At 47.9% G+C, this 15,367-nt stretch overlaps 2 protein-coding genes across 2 annotated transcripts in view; one reads left to right on the top strand and one right to left on the bottom strand.

The window, feature by feature from the left end:
- LOC125311653 (synapse differentiation-inducing gene protein 1) overlaps positions 1 to 5,143 on the bottom strand; it is a 41,871-nt gene extending 36,728 nt beyond the window's left edge. Inside the window, exons 1-2 of the mRNA XM_048269916.1 lie at positions 4,787 to 5,143; positions 1 to 541 (exon numbers count right to left, since the gene is read on the bottom strand). The exon at positions 1 to 541 is cut by the window's left edge and continues 144 nt beyond it. Of these exons, the coding sequence (XP_048125873.1) occupies positions 1 to 444 (444 nt within the window). The 5' untranslated portion in view covers positions 445 to 541; positions 4,787 to 5,143. The remainder of the gene's footprint in view (positions 542 to 4,786) is intronic.
- An 842-nt stretch (positions 5,144 to 5,985) lies between these two features.
- LOC125311872 (cullin-9) overlaps positions 5,986 to 15,367 on the top strand; it is a 77,375-nt gene continuing 67,993 nt past the window's right edge. Inside the window, exons 1-2 of the mRNA XM_048270241.1 lie at positions 5,986 to 6,317; positions 7,976 to 8,647. Coding sequence (XP_048126198.1) covers positions 7,981 to 8,647 — 667 coding nt within the window. The 5' untranslated portion in view covers positions 5,986 to 6,317; positions 7,976 to 7,980. The remainder of the gene's footprint in view (positions 6,318 to 7,975; positions 8,648 to 15,367) is intronic.

Genomic DNA, 15,367 nt, shown 5'->3' with positions numbered 1-15,367 from the left:
CAGGTCCTCGATGAAGGTGGTCTCACAGCAGTCCCCGGCCAGCCCGCCCTCGCCCCAGGCGCGCAGGACGCTCTCCGAGCACACGATGAGGTTGGGCCGAAACCGCGCGTCCACTCCCTGGGCCAGCGCGCTGGCGTTCAGCAGCTGAGGCGGACCTCCCGCACCCCCCCCGGCCAGCCCCACGCAGCGCACCGCCCCGTCACACGACACCTGCTGCCCGGGCAGGTTGACCACCACGTGGCCCTGGTACTGCGGTGCGGAGTACACAGAGACCAGCCCCTCCCTGGTGTCCAGCCGCAGGCTGTGCGTGTTGATGAGGCCGTTCTGCCTGCAGCAGCCCTGGCCGGCCTCTTCTGTGCCCGCTGGCGAGGCTCTGCGCTGGGCCACGCTGTCCCTGTCCTCCCCTGGGCCCGGTCCTGGTCCTGGTTCAGGTTGGGCCTCCATCGCCGGGGGCGACTGCGCTCAGGTGAGACGGCTCTCCGCTCAAACCTCCACCTCACTGCAGGCTGCTCGAGACCCCGACAGGACTGGAGTCATCCTCCTGTAGAGGGACAGAGAGTCAGGTCAACACACACACACACACACACACACACACACACACACACACACACACACACACACACACACAGGGCTGGAGTCATCCTCCTGTGGGAAACAGAGTCACATGAACACAGACACAGCAACATCACACAACAAACACACACAACATACACACACACACACTTTAGTCACGTCAACACAGAGTCAGGGTTGCTTACTTCCACTCTAGAACCCTTACAGACACACAGCAAGAACCCTTACTTCCACTCTAGAACCCTTACAGACAGACAGTAAGAACCCTTTTTCTCTGTGGTGATGGAGATAATAAGGAAGAGTGGAACGTTAACAAAGCCAAACATCGTTTTACATTCATTTTATTTGTTAGGGAACATGTACAATTTCAAACATAAATGTTGTCGTGTGATTGCCGTGTGCATTGTATACAATAACAATAAACGCAGGGCGTGGCGTGGCCATGTATAGCTGTGTGTAAACAACAATAAACGCAGGACGGGGCGTGGCCATGTATAGCTGTGTGTAAACAACAATAAACGCAGGACGGGGCGTGGCCATGTATAGCTGTGTGTAAACAATAACAATAAACGCAGGACGGGGCGTGGCCATGTATAGCTTTGTGTAAACAATAGTAAATACAGGACGGGGCGTGGCCATATATATCTGTGTGTAAACAACAATAAACGTTGTACGGGGCATGGCCATATATAGCTGTGTGTAAACAACAGTAAACGCAGGCGGGGCAATTCAGTGCCTTCAAGCTGGCCTCAGAACAACAGCATTCAGGGTTATGATACAGAGGATCAGTTTCCTGGTTGTGTGTGTGTGTATGTGTGTGTGTGTGTGTGTGTGTGTGTGTGTGTGTGTGTGTGTGAGTAAAACTCTCTCCCCTTCCTCCAGGCCAGCATTACCAGACCAGGGCTGAGGAGGCCTGGAGGGACATCAAAGACCCGGAAAATCCAAACTCCAGCACCACTCACTTTAACTCACTCTCACTGCTATCCACACACACACACACACACACACACACACACACACACACACAGACAAACACACACACACACACACACACACACACACACACACACACACACACACACACACACACACACACACACACACACACACACACACAAACACACACACACACACACACAGACAAACACACGCACACACACACACACACACACAGAAGAACAGCTTCTTTCCTGAGGCAGTGAGGCAGCTGAACAATGCCGACCCGTTCCATGTCCCATCACACTAACTGCATTACGGTGCTGACTAACTGTGTGTGTGCAATGTGTGTGTGTATGTGGGTGTATATGTGTATGTGGGTGTATGTGGTATGTATTTGTGGGTATATGTGTGTATGTGGGTATATCATGTGGAGTTTATTTTTCATTTTGGCAAGTAGCCGTATAATAAGTGGGATAATGTCTGGAACGCCGGTCATTAATGGTAAAATAAGTCCGTTCAGGGCGAAGCAAGACCCCCTCCGCTGGCGCGTTCACCCTGTCGAGACTTATATTCCCGATAATGACGTTCCATACATTATCCCTAACATCTACCTACCTATCTATCTATCTACTTATCTATCTATCTATCTATCTATCTATCTATCTATCTATCTATCTACTTTCCTATCTATCTATCTATTTATCTATCTATCTATCTATCTATTTATCTATCTATCTATCTATCTATCTATCTACTTTCCTATCTATCTATCTATCTATCTATCTATCTATCTATCTATCTCTCTATCTATCTTACTGTGCATTTGTTTTCTACAGCCAGTGATTGCCACAGTCCTCCTCCTCCAGCTCACTGATCAGATGGGTCTGAACACAGAGTGCGCAGCATGTGCATGTGCCATAGGTCTCCAGCGACCAGCTGACTCCGGCCTCCCGCACCCAGCCTTCATCTGGCCCAGATCTGGTGCGGTACTGGCCCTTATCTGGTGCGGTGCTGGCCCGTATCTGCTGTGGTACTGGCCCTTATCTGGTGTGGTTCCGGTCCTGATCTGGTGCGGTACTGGCCCTTATCTGGTGCGGTTCCGGTCCTGATCTGGCATGGTTCCGGTCCTTATCTGGTCCGGTACTGGCCCTTATCTGGTGCGGTTCCGGTCCTGATCTGGTGCGGTTCTGGTCCTGATCTGGCACGGTTCCCAGGCTGGCTGCACTCTGGAGTGGCCCTCCTCTCCTTTCGCAGCTGTCCTGCTGCGTGGGCATTCACAGAGAAGTGGACTCTGGCGTGCGTCCAGCTCTGCACACCTCATTCTGCTCTGTGCAGCAGTCCTGCACGCCTCTGATGCAGAATGTGACGTCAGCCGCTGCCCAGGGGGTCTGACGGACATCACTCCCTTGCACACGCTGGCAGTGAATCGGTCCACATCTGGGGAACCCAGGCACTGCTACAGAACACAACCACTGCTCTAGAACATAGCTCCAGCTCCAGAATGCAGCAAGTACTCCAGAACAAAGCGGTGGCTCTAGAGTAGTCACTGCCATAACACTGCCTATAGAACACAGACGCTGCTCTAGAACACAGACGCTGTTCTAGAACACAGCCACTGCTCTAGAACACAGCCGCTGCTCTAGAACACAACCGCTGCTCTAGAACACAGCCGCCTTATCTGGTGCGGTTCCGGTCCCAATCTGGCATGGTTTCCAGGCTGGCTGCACTCTGAAGTGCCCCTCCTCTAGAACACAGCCGATGCTCTAGAACACAGCCGATGCTCTAGAACACAGCCGCTTAAATGCCACGGCGCAGATAGAGTGTCCATTCAGCCCTGTGCGCTCTGTGCTGCTCCCCGTGACAAATTAGCCGGATCAGTGATTGGGAAAGGGTAAAGGGGACTGTTGGGCTGTTGGCCCATGGTTCAAAGACCTTGTGAGCCAAAGCCGTGACCTTCTATTGTTTTGTTTAAAAGATCCAAGGGAAGTCAAATATGAAGGCAGATGGCACAGAAGACGATACGGTAGATCAGTATCGTTTAATCATAACTTGTTCTTCTTCACTTCAGTCATAAGACTATTTGAGTCAGTTGAGTGCAATAAAATACTACAGCCTATTGGCAATCAAGGTTTGACAATGAAGACACTTTTGAAAAGATTCACAATTAGTTTGGCAGCTTGAACCTGAAAACACAACTAAAGAAAATCATAGGTCGCTATTTCAGAAGACCACACAACAGATTGTTTCTCTAGGTTGCAAGTTAAGGACCACATAACAGATCGTTTCTCTAGGTTGCAAGTTACAGTAAGCAACTGAGCTTAGGTGAGCAGGTTCTCTGAAGTAGGAAACTAGAGACTTAGGAAAGCTTCCAGCCAGGATTCCTGCCAGCAAGAGGACATTAATTTGATCATGTGTGAAATGTCTTTGATTGTATAATCCAACAAATTCCCTGAAGGTCAAAACACTATGTGTAGGCCTACTCATTGGCAAAACAAGGCATCACATCTGTACATGATAGGCATAGATAAATAATTGAAGAAAATAAATTGACTAAAAAATAGCCTATTTTGGCTTGGTCAAAGGACTTGTTTTCTGTAAAGCAATCTCTGCTCAAGTTGTAGTCTCACTTAATGTTTATAGATGTGCTTGACCGTTTGCTGCTCAACTTGTTAAAAGTTTAAACGTTGGTTGTCACCAACTTTACCTTTTACAAGTCATATGATAGTCTAATTCTGCATTCAAGACAGGAAAGATACTGATCGCCTGCCAATTACGTACAAATTGCCTATCCACCCACTCGACCGCCAAGACAGTGGTTCGTTCGCCCGTGACACGTCCAAAGCGAGAGATAGCGCTATCCATGGTACTTAAGCGAACCGACTGCAAACCCAACGCCAGCGCAGATTTACTGAGAAAATGATGTGGGTATCTGCCGGGCATAAATAAAAACGTAAAATATCATTGGCGTTAAAATAAACGATTGCCATTAGACTATGGGTATTTTAAAATGATGGGATCAAATGACAAATGCATAGAATCGTGCAGCCTATGCCTTTCCGCAGTCCTCTCGAACCAGTCTGGAAAATCATTCAACAAACGCACGGCTGCTTTTGACAGGAGAACAACGCACTCCTCTTCTACGCTGATCAGGAATGCATTATCAAGTGATATTTTATGCGTCTTCACACGGAGTGCTTCACGCCCTGGTGACATCTTGGTGCATCACTCATTTGCTACAAGTTCGTGCTCTGACTAGTAAGGTAACATCACTTACCTTCCAAGGTGAAAGAGCGTTATGCGGCGAACTGATCCCGGAGAAACATAGATGGGGATGGGATTGCGGTTGTCAAGGTCTGCACATCCCCCAACACATTCTCACCGCTGTTCTATCCACCAATTACATCCACCACTGTCACAACACTCTGCTGGGATGATGCTCAAGTCTGGTGTGTCCGCTTTAATCTCTGGATAGTCCTCTTTTCATGAACAAGTCTGTTTGGGAAGGAATCCCTTTGCACCACACAACGCATTCGCAAGTAATGTCGAGGACGTGGGCCATTTGAGTCTCGCTCTCCGTTGGTGTGGTGTGTGGTGTATCTAACCACGCTGCACAAGGCAAACGATACACTGATCGTGCGCGCGGGTGTGTGTGCGCGCACACGCGCACCATGAATATTGTGAGCGTACCCACGCGCGTGGATCTTTGTGGGCACTGTTTACGCTGGTGTGGTGTAGGCAGAGCTGCTGAGCTGTGTCAAGACACTCGAACCGACTCCACACCAATTATTTCACACCAGTTCACAGTTCAGACTGCTCACGTTCTCTCACCACACTGGTGCTGTAACTTATTGATGAGATTGAATTGAAGAGTGTTTACCTTTGAAGTTCAGGGATTGATTTTGTAATTGGTAAAGATTCCAAATGATACTGTTGGTGCCTCACACCTCACTCTTTAATTGTGTGTCTAATGCAGCTGCTTTCAAGTGCTAACACAGTTACTGCCCACACATTAGAGACTTTATGGAATTGGGGAGGGTTGTACAACCATATCAATTTCAGTCATCAATTCAAAAAATTATTTATCATGCAGCAAAAAGTGAAATAGTGACACTATTCATAGACTTAATCAGTAGGCCTAATCAATGACAGTTTTCTGATATTTCTGGGCTACATGTAGGCTATATCAACCTTTTCTGGCATTTTCTTTCCCTAATAACACACACACACACACACACACACACACACACACACACACACACACACATTGACAGCTGTAGATGATTTAGAAGTTTTGAACTGATCTTAGAATAGGCCTATTTGCTTGCTGTCAAAACAGGACATGAGATATAGCTGATTAGTCTACGTTGCTCATTGCACAACCTATCTAGTCTGTTTCATGTGTGTTTCAAGTGTGAGCCTTCCAGTTTTAACAATCATTTTCTGTAGCTGTAGCCAAGCCATCAGAACTTGGCTCAGTTGATAAGCACTTCTACTCAGACAAGTCCAGCACTCTGTTTCGTAGTTCCACCTTACTCGAGCAAGCAGTCAGACTATTCTCAAGTCAGCAGATCCTTGGCGATAGAGGGCACTATGTAACATTACAAAACGCGTTACGTTAGTCACCTCGGGATAAAGTCCGACCGAAGAAGAACGGAATTCCTACCTGTCACAGGGAGGGCTCCACTTACTGAAAGACGGCTAACAAAACATTTTCAGGCTGGGAAACGATACTTTACCACGCAGAAGGAAACTCACCCGGTTGAGGAGAGAAACGGCGAAGAAGGGGAAACCCTATAAAGCTGGAGGTAAATTATTGTTGCACATGTTTAGGGGATTTTAGACCGCACCTTTTCCGTACAACTCGGTTCGTCATTTAGCTTGCTAGCTGGGATAACTATCACTTTCATATAACCCAGCCCCACTCATCATTAGCTAGCTAACCAGCTAGCTCTGCAACGTTCTCGTTAGCCTGTCGTTGTTAGCTGTCTTACGTCAAGTTTTGACAGTCGTCAAACATCTCATCGGGTTAGTTTTTACTGGCAACTGATCCACTTTTACGTGAGTTTGCTTGTCTGTGTATCTGTCATTAGCTATGTTTGACTCGAAGTGCCTAGAGTCGCAGTGACAGCGCAACGCAATTTACTAGCTAACTTGCTAGCTAGCTAACTTTACTGTATGGTCTGAAGGCTTCTAGGGTTTAGCTAAGCGAGCCTCACATAATCTCCAAGTGCTGTGCTCATTAGCTAGCTAGCATCCTAGCTGCTAAGGGCTAACAAGCCAGATTTTCATTATGAAGTTTGGTTTGTCTGATGCAACCGGGAGTTTGTCAAAGTACATGCTATGCTAGAGGACGACTTTCTTATGCGACACTTTATGTGTCAGCCAGTGTATGATAGATGTCATAGTTGTGGCCATTTCGCCTCAACCAAATAGCTGCTACTGACGTTATCATCGATAAGTGCTTTCGATACAGATGCAAGGTGTCCAGCCTTCCTACGTGAATTTGCTTCACTCGCTTGCTCTGGTGGGACAGCTAGCTGGGTAACGTTACCTAACCAAGTGACGGCGATAACTCGCTAGGTCGTCTGTCAACGTACCAAGCGTTTGGAAAATCCGAAACTAATATACAGCATGCCACAAAATAAATCAGCCAGTGACATGTTTCGTTACATGTGACTAACGTAGTGGGTACTTTGACCTATGTAGTCCATTACCGTTAGCTATGCAACATTACATTAACAATAACATTTGTAAATGGAAGATGTGGATGTGGACCTAAACTGCTGAGTCTGGCCGGAAATAACAGAGCATTTGGGCAAATTCAGCAATTCATTTGTGAAAACTTAAATGGGGTTAGAATTCAGGGAATCCTGCCTTGTGAACAGCATTATTGTTTGTGCTCATATAAGACCATTTGATTGAGACTGCCCAAGTTGTTTTCTATCAGTATCCTTGTAACACAATCGCTGTAGTCAAGACTCCTGCGATACAAGTTTTTTTTTGCAAAAATGTATGGTATGAGTTACATCGTTTGATTCCATGTGTTTTCTAACATATGTTGTCATTTCTTACTCGCATACTGTGTAACAGTGGGTCAGAATGCAAAGAGAAATGGGAGAGTTTAATGTTCTGCACTGTTCAGCGGTGCTGTAGTGGTTTTGCGTTAAACTGCTCAATGTAATTACTAGATTTATATCAGAAGTGTTTAGCTTTATGTTGTCATTCTGTCTCAGAGTGAGATTAAAGCATGCATTAAAACCTTACTCCACATGAATTGTAGCTGCTCTCTGTCCCTCTCTCACACTCTTACACATCCTCTTTCTTGGCATTTTATCTTCATCTTTTCTTACTGACACTTTATCACACCTGCATTCTCTCTCTCTCTCTCTCTCTCTCTCTCTCTCTCTCTCTCTCTCTCTCCGTTAATCCCACTCAGTCTTCGTCCTTGTCTCCGTCTAAGCAGCTACCATGGTGGGCGAACGCCGCAACGGGAACCTGTTGGTGCAGCTGGGGCCGAGGCAGCAGGCCTACCCAGAGGAGCTGATCCGACAGCGGCGGACCCACGATGGGCTGATCGAGTACCTGATTCGCTGGACCCTGCTGGCCGTGGAGGATGGAACTGGCACCAGCAGCGCTGAGGCAGCCAGCAGTGGCAGCAGCGGTTCCGGGACGGGCGGATCCGGGGGTTCCACGTCAGGCGAGAGCAAGTCGGAAAACATCCTGATGTGGATGTCGACGGAGGATGTGTACGCTAACTGCCCCACGCTGCTGGGCAAACGCAAAGCCCCCGCCGCCCTGGAGGAGGAGGAGAGGCCGAGCAGCAGCGGGGGTGCCCTCGGCTCCTTCCGCCCGCCGGACGTCACCTTCGACGAGGTCGAGCTGTCAGACATGAAGACGGACGTGGTGAACCTGGTGCGGCGCGCGCGCAAGCAGATGGCCAAGACGAGCGAGTTCGCCATCAGCCTGACCCACACCATCCACGTGCTCAGCGCCTACGCCAGCATCGGCTCTCTGGTCGGCGTCTTCAAGGAGACGGGCGCCCTCGACCTGCTCATGGAGCTGCTCTGCAACAAGGAACGGCAGACCCGACGCAGCGCGGGCAAGATGCTCCGAGCTCTCGCCTCGCACGACGCAGGTACACCACCGCCGCAGGCATGGGATCATGGGATAGATAGAGATGCAAACATGCACTGACACCACCCCCCCACACTCCATAGATTAGGTTACGCAGGTATATAGATTATGCAGGTATATAGATTACGCATATTACATTCGTTTGTTTTTAGTGCATGTTGGTGTCTAGTTGGTGTGTTTTTGTCCCCTTTGACTAGTGTGCGCATGTGTGTGCATGCATGCCGTTTACGGCTCAGATTTACGGCGGACCCTGGCCTGTCACCACACGATGATGGAGAGCAGTAATGTGATGCGTGTGGTGTGGTGGTGGTGGTGGTGGTGGTGGTGATGCGTGTGGTGTGGTGGTGGCAGTGGTGTCCCGTAGTTGGAAGCAGGGCTGTGTAACTGGACTAGACTACCACTGCCTCTCTGTGCCCATGGTGTCTGGACTAGACTACCACTGCCTCTCTGTGCCCATGGTGTGAATCTAATAAAACGTTTGGGGCAGGGGTGACTCTGAAAGTGAGTATGAAAGCGGTGCTCATGCGTAGTGAAGTGCTTTCAAAGCATATGGGGATCATTTTCCCCCAAATTGACCCTAGAAGGAAACGAGAGCAGCCGTGGCGTACTGGTTAGAGAGTCAGACTTGTGAACACGGGGTGCCCGGTTCGATCCCCGACTGGTAGAGTCGTTGAACAGACTCTCATGCCCATATCCACGGCCAAGGTGCCCTTGAGTATCTCCCCCAACAACTACATTGCTCTGTGTGATGACTGATGAGTGTCTATCCTTCTATCTCTCGAGATATCTTTCTGTCTAAAAGAACAGCGTAAGTGTTTTTATGGGATTCGGGGGCATAGAGTTTGTGCTGTATATGTGACACTTGAGTCATCACAATTGATTGGTTATATCATGATTCATGAGTTGATTGATTACCGTAACTGCTTGCCAATCTTTTATTGATCCAGGGCTTTGTCTTATGCCATACAAGTATTGCAAGCTTAGGCCTATGTTGGCAATTGGTCAATCACACACATACACACACACACACACACACGCACGCACACGCACACACTCTCCTGTACTGTGTGTGTGTATATTCGCTGTGCTGGCGGTGTTGTCCATCTGGAAGGGAGCCCATTGACTGCTTGGCTCTGAGATCTTATTCAGCTGACTGCATGGCTCTCAGCACAGCGCATACAGTAGACGGGGCGTAAGCAGTAGCCCTCTTATCTGTTAACAGCCCACGTGACCTCATCTCGCACTACTACCGGCTCTGTCTCACTCGCCTCATTGAGTGGCTTTATCAGTGTGTGCTGCTCTGCTCTGCTCTGCTCTTGTGAAACCTCAACGGCCCTTCTGGGGTGGAAATGAGTGGCCGGCTGATGTGTTCCACTTCTGAATTCCATCTGGACTACTCAGAACCATTCCGTTGTTTTTATTTCTGTGGAACGGAACTCAGCTGAGAGAATGACCAGGGCAGTGGTTCTGCTGTAACCGTGCCAACGACCTGGGCCTGGCAAGCTCACCCTTTAGAGTTGAGTGAGTTTGGCCACAGGGCTTCATTCCGTGTGGGGGTGTGTGTAATATCTGACCACTCTGCCCTCTTTTGATGACTCATGGGTGTAGAGGTGGGGGGCGGTCCCAGAACTACGGCAACTGGTTTGGCCCAAATCTGCGAGTGTGTGTGCCTGGCTAGTGTGGATGTGCAGGGCAGCAGCCCAGCCCTGTGGAGATAATGAGATTTCCTCCGAAGTCAGCTGCTCTACACCAGAACCGTGGGAGTGAATGAAACTGCTGTCGTCATTGAATGTATCACACACACACACACACACACACACACACACACGACTAGAACCTGAACCAGAAACACAATTTGATTGGTCATTATAGCACATCACATAACCATTTGTTTAGGTTATTGAATTTCCTCTATCTTCTGGTTGAATTATAATAAAGACAATGAGAACTAAACATAGTCATACTGTATAGTCATCACAACATTGCTAAAACAGCTTATTTAAACCAACATTGCTAAAACAGCTTATTTAAACCAACATTGATAAAACAGCTTATTTAAACCAACACCTTCCAAAATCGTTTCAGTGGTTCATCAGCTCGTTACAGGGTGAACAGCACTTCTGCGTTGGCTTCGCGGCCCCCTGTCGGCTAAAACCACACTACTGTATGTAAGTTTGCTAGATCGGTAGGGTATCTGTAGTTCGATGGAATGAATCATAAGAAACTACAAATTTGTCATGCAATACATCATACTTTCATAAAATCATGCAACATAATCTACCTTGTCTGTGGACATCGTTATTTGCAGAGCTGGTGCTGGATAAACAAATGGTGTGTGTGCGACAGAGGAAAAGTGCTTTGGTGTTGCTTTGATGGGTAATGCCTAACACACCTAGCACAGTCCTGTATACATTTGGAAAGTCAGCTTCAGTTCAATATTCCAAATTCCGTTTGAAATTAGGCCACTTCTGATTGGTGGGCATGCCTAGTGCATGAGAAGAACAGCACTTCTGATTGGTGGGCATGCCCAGTGCATGAGAAGAACAGCACTTCTGATTGGCGAGCATGTCTAGTGCATGAGAAGAACAGCACTTCTGATTGGTGGGCATGCCTAGTCCATGAGATGAACAGCCCTGAAAATCATAGATGAATCATCGGCACAGAGTAGCGAGCTTCACAATTAATTGCAGCCGGTGCCATTAGCTAATTGCATTAGTTCAAATTGTGATTTCAATTGAAAATCGAATAATTGTGTAGCCCACACACACACACACACGTTGGGCACCCTCATGTAGTCAGTTCCAATATGGGGAGTAAGTGTGTTTTGGACAGCAGAATAGCTTTATAGCATTAATCAGCTGCCAAAACCCTGAGCAGAGACTCAAGATTGATCTGGACTGGCCTGATGAATTGGTGCGCGTGCGTGTGCGTGTGCGTGCGTGTGCGTGCGTGCGTGCGTGCTGTGACTCCTGCTACAATGTCTCTTCACTCTGAAAGGCGCTTCTTAAGCAAGGCTTCAAGGTCTCACTCCATCTGTCTTATGATGAGATGCAGATGCACAACAGAAAACACACACACACACACACACAAGAACCACCGAGTTGGCCTTCATGGGTAGTGGGGGTGGGGGGGATGGTTAGACCGTTAGCGGCTCTGTCAGTGTGAGCTGGTCAGCTAGTTTTCAGCATATCAGGCTAACAGCCACTGACCCCTTGCCCCGGCGTCTCTTGCCCCGGCGTCTCTTGCGTCTCTTGCCCCGGCGTCTCTTGCCCCGGCGTCTCTTGCGTCTCTTGCCCCGGCGTCTCTTGCGTCTCTTGCCCCGCGTCTCTTGCGTCTCTTGCCCCGGCGTCTCTTGCCCCGGCGTCTCTTGTGTCTCTTGCCCCGGCGTCTGTTGCGTCTCTTGCCCCGGCGTCTCTTGCCCCGGCGTCTCTTGCGTCTCTTGCCCCGGCGTCTCTTGTGTCTCTTGCCCCGGCGTCTCTTGCCCCGGCGTCTCTTGCCCCGGTGTCTCTTGTGTCTCTTGCCCCGGCGTCTCTTGCCCCGGCGTCTGTTGCCCCGGCGTCTGTTGCCCCGGCGTCTGTTGCGCTGGCGTCTCTTGCATCTCTTGCCCCGGCGTCTCTTGTGTCTCTTGCCCCGGCGTCTCTTGCCCCGGCGTCTCTTGCCCCGGCGTCTGTTGCGCTGGCGTCTCTTGTGTCTCTTGCCCCGGCGTCTCTTGTGTCTCTTGCCCCGGCGTCTCTTGCCCCGGCGTCTGTTGCCCCGGCGTCTGTTGCGCTGGCGTCTCGGCGTCAGTGTGCTGCTGCAGCTCTGTGGTCTTTGCAAGGCTGGGCTTTTAGCTCTGATGCAAAAGAGGAACCAACCCTGGGGTGGGGTGAAATGGGAAGAGCATGCAAAGACTCCACTCCTTTGGTGGAAACAAAGTGTTTCAGTTGCTTTTTGTGGCATGTCATTGGCTTACCTACATGACCGACAGAAAAGTTATTAACATCATTGGTTTAGTCTGAAAAAGATCATTGTTGAATGACCGTCTTTGAATTGTGTTGCTAGGGTGATGGTAATTTTGATATCATAGATTTAATAGAGACCCAGTCAGACCAATAGTATGAAAATCAGGAACAGAGTTTATTTACAATGATGCGCATCAAGGGAGAGACAGCATGACTTCACCTAAAGATCCATCAGCTGCTCTAACTAGACAAGGAAATAGTTAGGGTTTAAGTATCCTTCCAGGCTGACGGGAGCAGGGCTCGAAATTAACTTTTTTTCTCAGTGTCCCGCAGCTGTCCCGAATTCTACTTGGCACTGTCCCGGACTTAACCACCAGTGTCCCAAATTCAAGTTCTTGTTTTTTCCCATTCTATGTAATAAACAGTATAATAATCAGTAACTTGCACCACTTAATTAACTCATTCTGGTCCACCATAAGTTCTAAACACTTAATTTATTAAACACCATTTTATTAACATTAAATCATCTGCTGTTTCACACAACTAATTTTCAGACGTTGCGCTTTTGACTCTTTTTTGAGGTTGCACTAGACGTTTTCATTGTCCGTCGTTTTGACGGACAGGTTTGTAAAACATTCCGTCAATAATCTATTTTCACGTGTCTTTAATTTCAATGTCAGTTTGGTGTGATGTCATGGCCACAGATCTAAGTGAAAACAATAATGGGAAATTACCACGCGAAGCTGGCCAATTTCTGTCTAACTTTACCGGCGAAGCTGTCCAGATAGGCTACTCTCCGGTTATTTTCCTTATTTTCTCAATAGCCTATAACTTAGAACTCCCACAACGAAATGTCATATGCTAACTTGAATAACTGTTTTCATAGTCATAGGCTACCTTGCAACACTATCATCTTGTGAAATCGCAGTTGCAGTATGCTATTAAGCTCAGCATGGTAGGCTATTGGTGACGCTTCGTCTGTCACTGACAGAAAAAACGAAGTCAGAGGACTGTCATCACGCTTTTTTAGAACACCAGTGTAACCTCAGGCCTACACTACCAGTCAAAAATGTTCGGCAATGTCATTAAAACAAATGCGTTTCCTAGCCTATCTGCCTGCTAGTTAGGTAAGTTAACCTCTATATCAGAATGACCCATTAGACCCACCGCCTGCGTCTCTATGTTTGTGTCGGCATATGTGTCACTTTTAATATTTATTTTTATACAAAACCAAGACGGGCGGATTCCTAAGGAAACGCGCAAGCACCCATCTAGGTCCGATAATATCGCTGATATGATGAAACATAATTTTCAAACCGCAAAGGCGCGATTTGTAATATGTGACATCACCAAAACACATTTATACTATGCGCTTTGCCGACGCCGCCAATCGACTCTTCTCACCGACCACCGAAGAAGCAAAAACGAAACAAGAGGACCAGCTAACAGTGTCAAGAAAGGTCTGATCAGTAGAGCTTCTTTGGTTAAAAAATAAACCTCTTCATTACCTTTGCCCGAACCTGCCATGTCCCTGGTTCTAGTTCATAATTCCCTGTGCTGCTACTCTGGCTGGTAACTTCGCTCACTTGTCCAGCTGACGCACAAAACTCCACAACTGTTTAGGCTGCACAGCAGCCATTCACCTGTGCACTGGGGACTTTGTTTACTGGAGTACAGTGACAGTGGGGGCATTTGCGATATCCAAGGGGGTTGGCGGCACAAACATTTAATCTCACAGGTAATGAAATGATGCATAATGTTATCCGCAAGTAGTTGACACAGCTAACCACCAAAAACCCAGCTGTTCTAACATTAGCTTACCAGCTCAGGCTCTAGGCTACATACATGCTGCTAACTGCTGATAACTTTGCCTGTTTAAAGAGTTTTTTGTCTCCGCTGATTGGCTTTGTTGTGATATGAACAAACTAGTTAATTTGCATGCATGCGCATTAAGGCCATGGTGTTGATGATGCTAACCTTTAGTTAACACCGAGCCGAACGGGTCATTCGGCCGCATTTATTTGCAGTAGTTTGTTCCGATTCACGTGCAAGTAGCCTACAGAGGAGAGGAGCGGGTGTGTGTGTGTGTGGGTGTGGGTGTGGGTGTGGGGGTGTGGGTGTGGGTGGGTGGGGTGGGGGGGGTGGGGGGGTGGGGGTGGGGCCGTGGTGGTGGCCGGTGGCCGGGCGGCGCTGCACGTGTATGGAGAGCACAGGACAATGAGAAGCCGTGTCAGTGCCACTGCATGTATTTGTTAACTAACGAAAGAAGGTCATATCTACATGAAATAGAAACAAATCAGAATCATTAAATGTTTACAAGGCTGGAAGTTCAACAAATATAGGTCTACCAATGTGATTGAAATATTTTTTATTTAACTATTTTATTCATCAATCTTATTCAATGACCTAATGCCATCATAACATAGGCCTGGGCTCCAGGAAAGAACAGTTTATGTTTAACTTATCTAATTTTGTGTTGGTCATACTATAGAATAATATATTGCTTGTCTTTGTTGAATAAGACAGAAGATAAAGAGCTTAAAAATAATCGCATATTGCATCGCAATATTGCTGAGAAAAATCGCAATTAGATCGTTCACCCCTACACCCATCCCATTTGGATATCTTATATTGTATTTGTACCAAAAATGACATTGTAGCCTACAGTGATTCGAAGAGCAGTGAACAGTGTTGTAGGCTGCGTAGGCCTATATAAAACCGCTTCTTTGTAGATCAGCTGGCTAACGCTGCTTTTGCCAGCTGCCCTGTCAAACGCCAGG

This window comes from Alosa alosa, chromosome 18, assembly GCF_017589495.1.
Source record: "Alosa alosa isolate M-15738 ecotype Scorff River chromosome 18, AALO_Geno_1.1, whole genome shotgun sequence".
Taxonomy (NCBI): Eukaryota; Metazoa; Chordata; class Actinopteri; order Clupeiformes; family Clupeidae; genus Alosa; species Alosa alosa.
The sequence above is the reverse complement of the archived record's forward strand: the minus strand, read 5'-3'. Positions and strand labels throughout refer to the sequence as shown.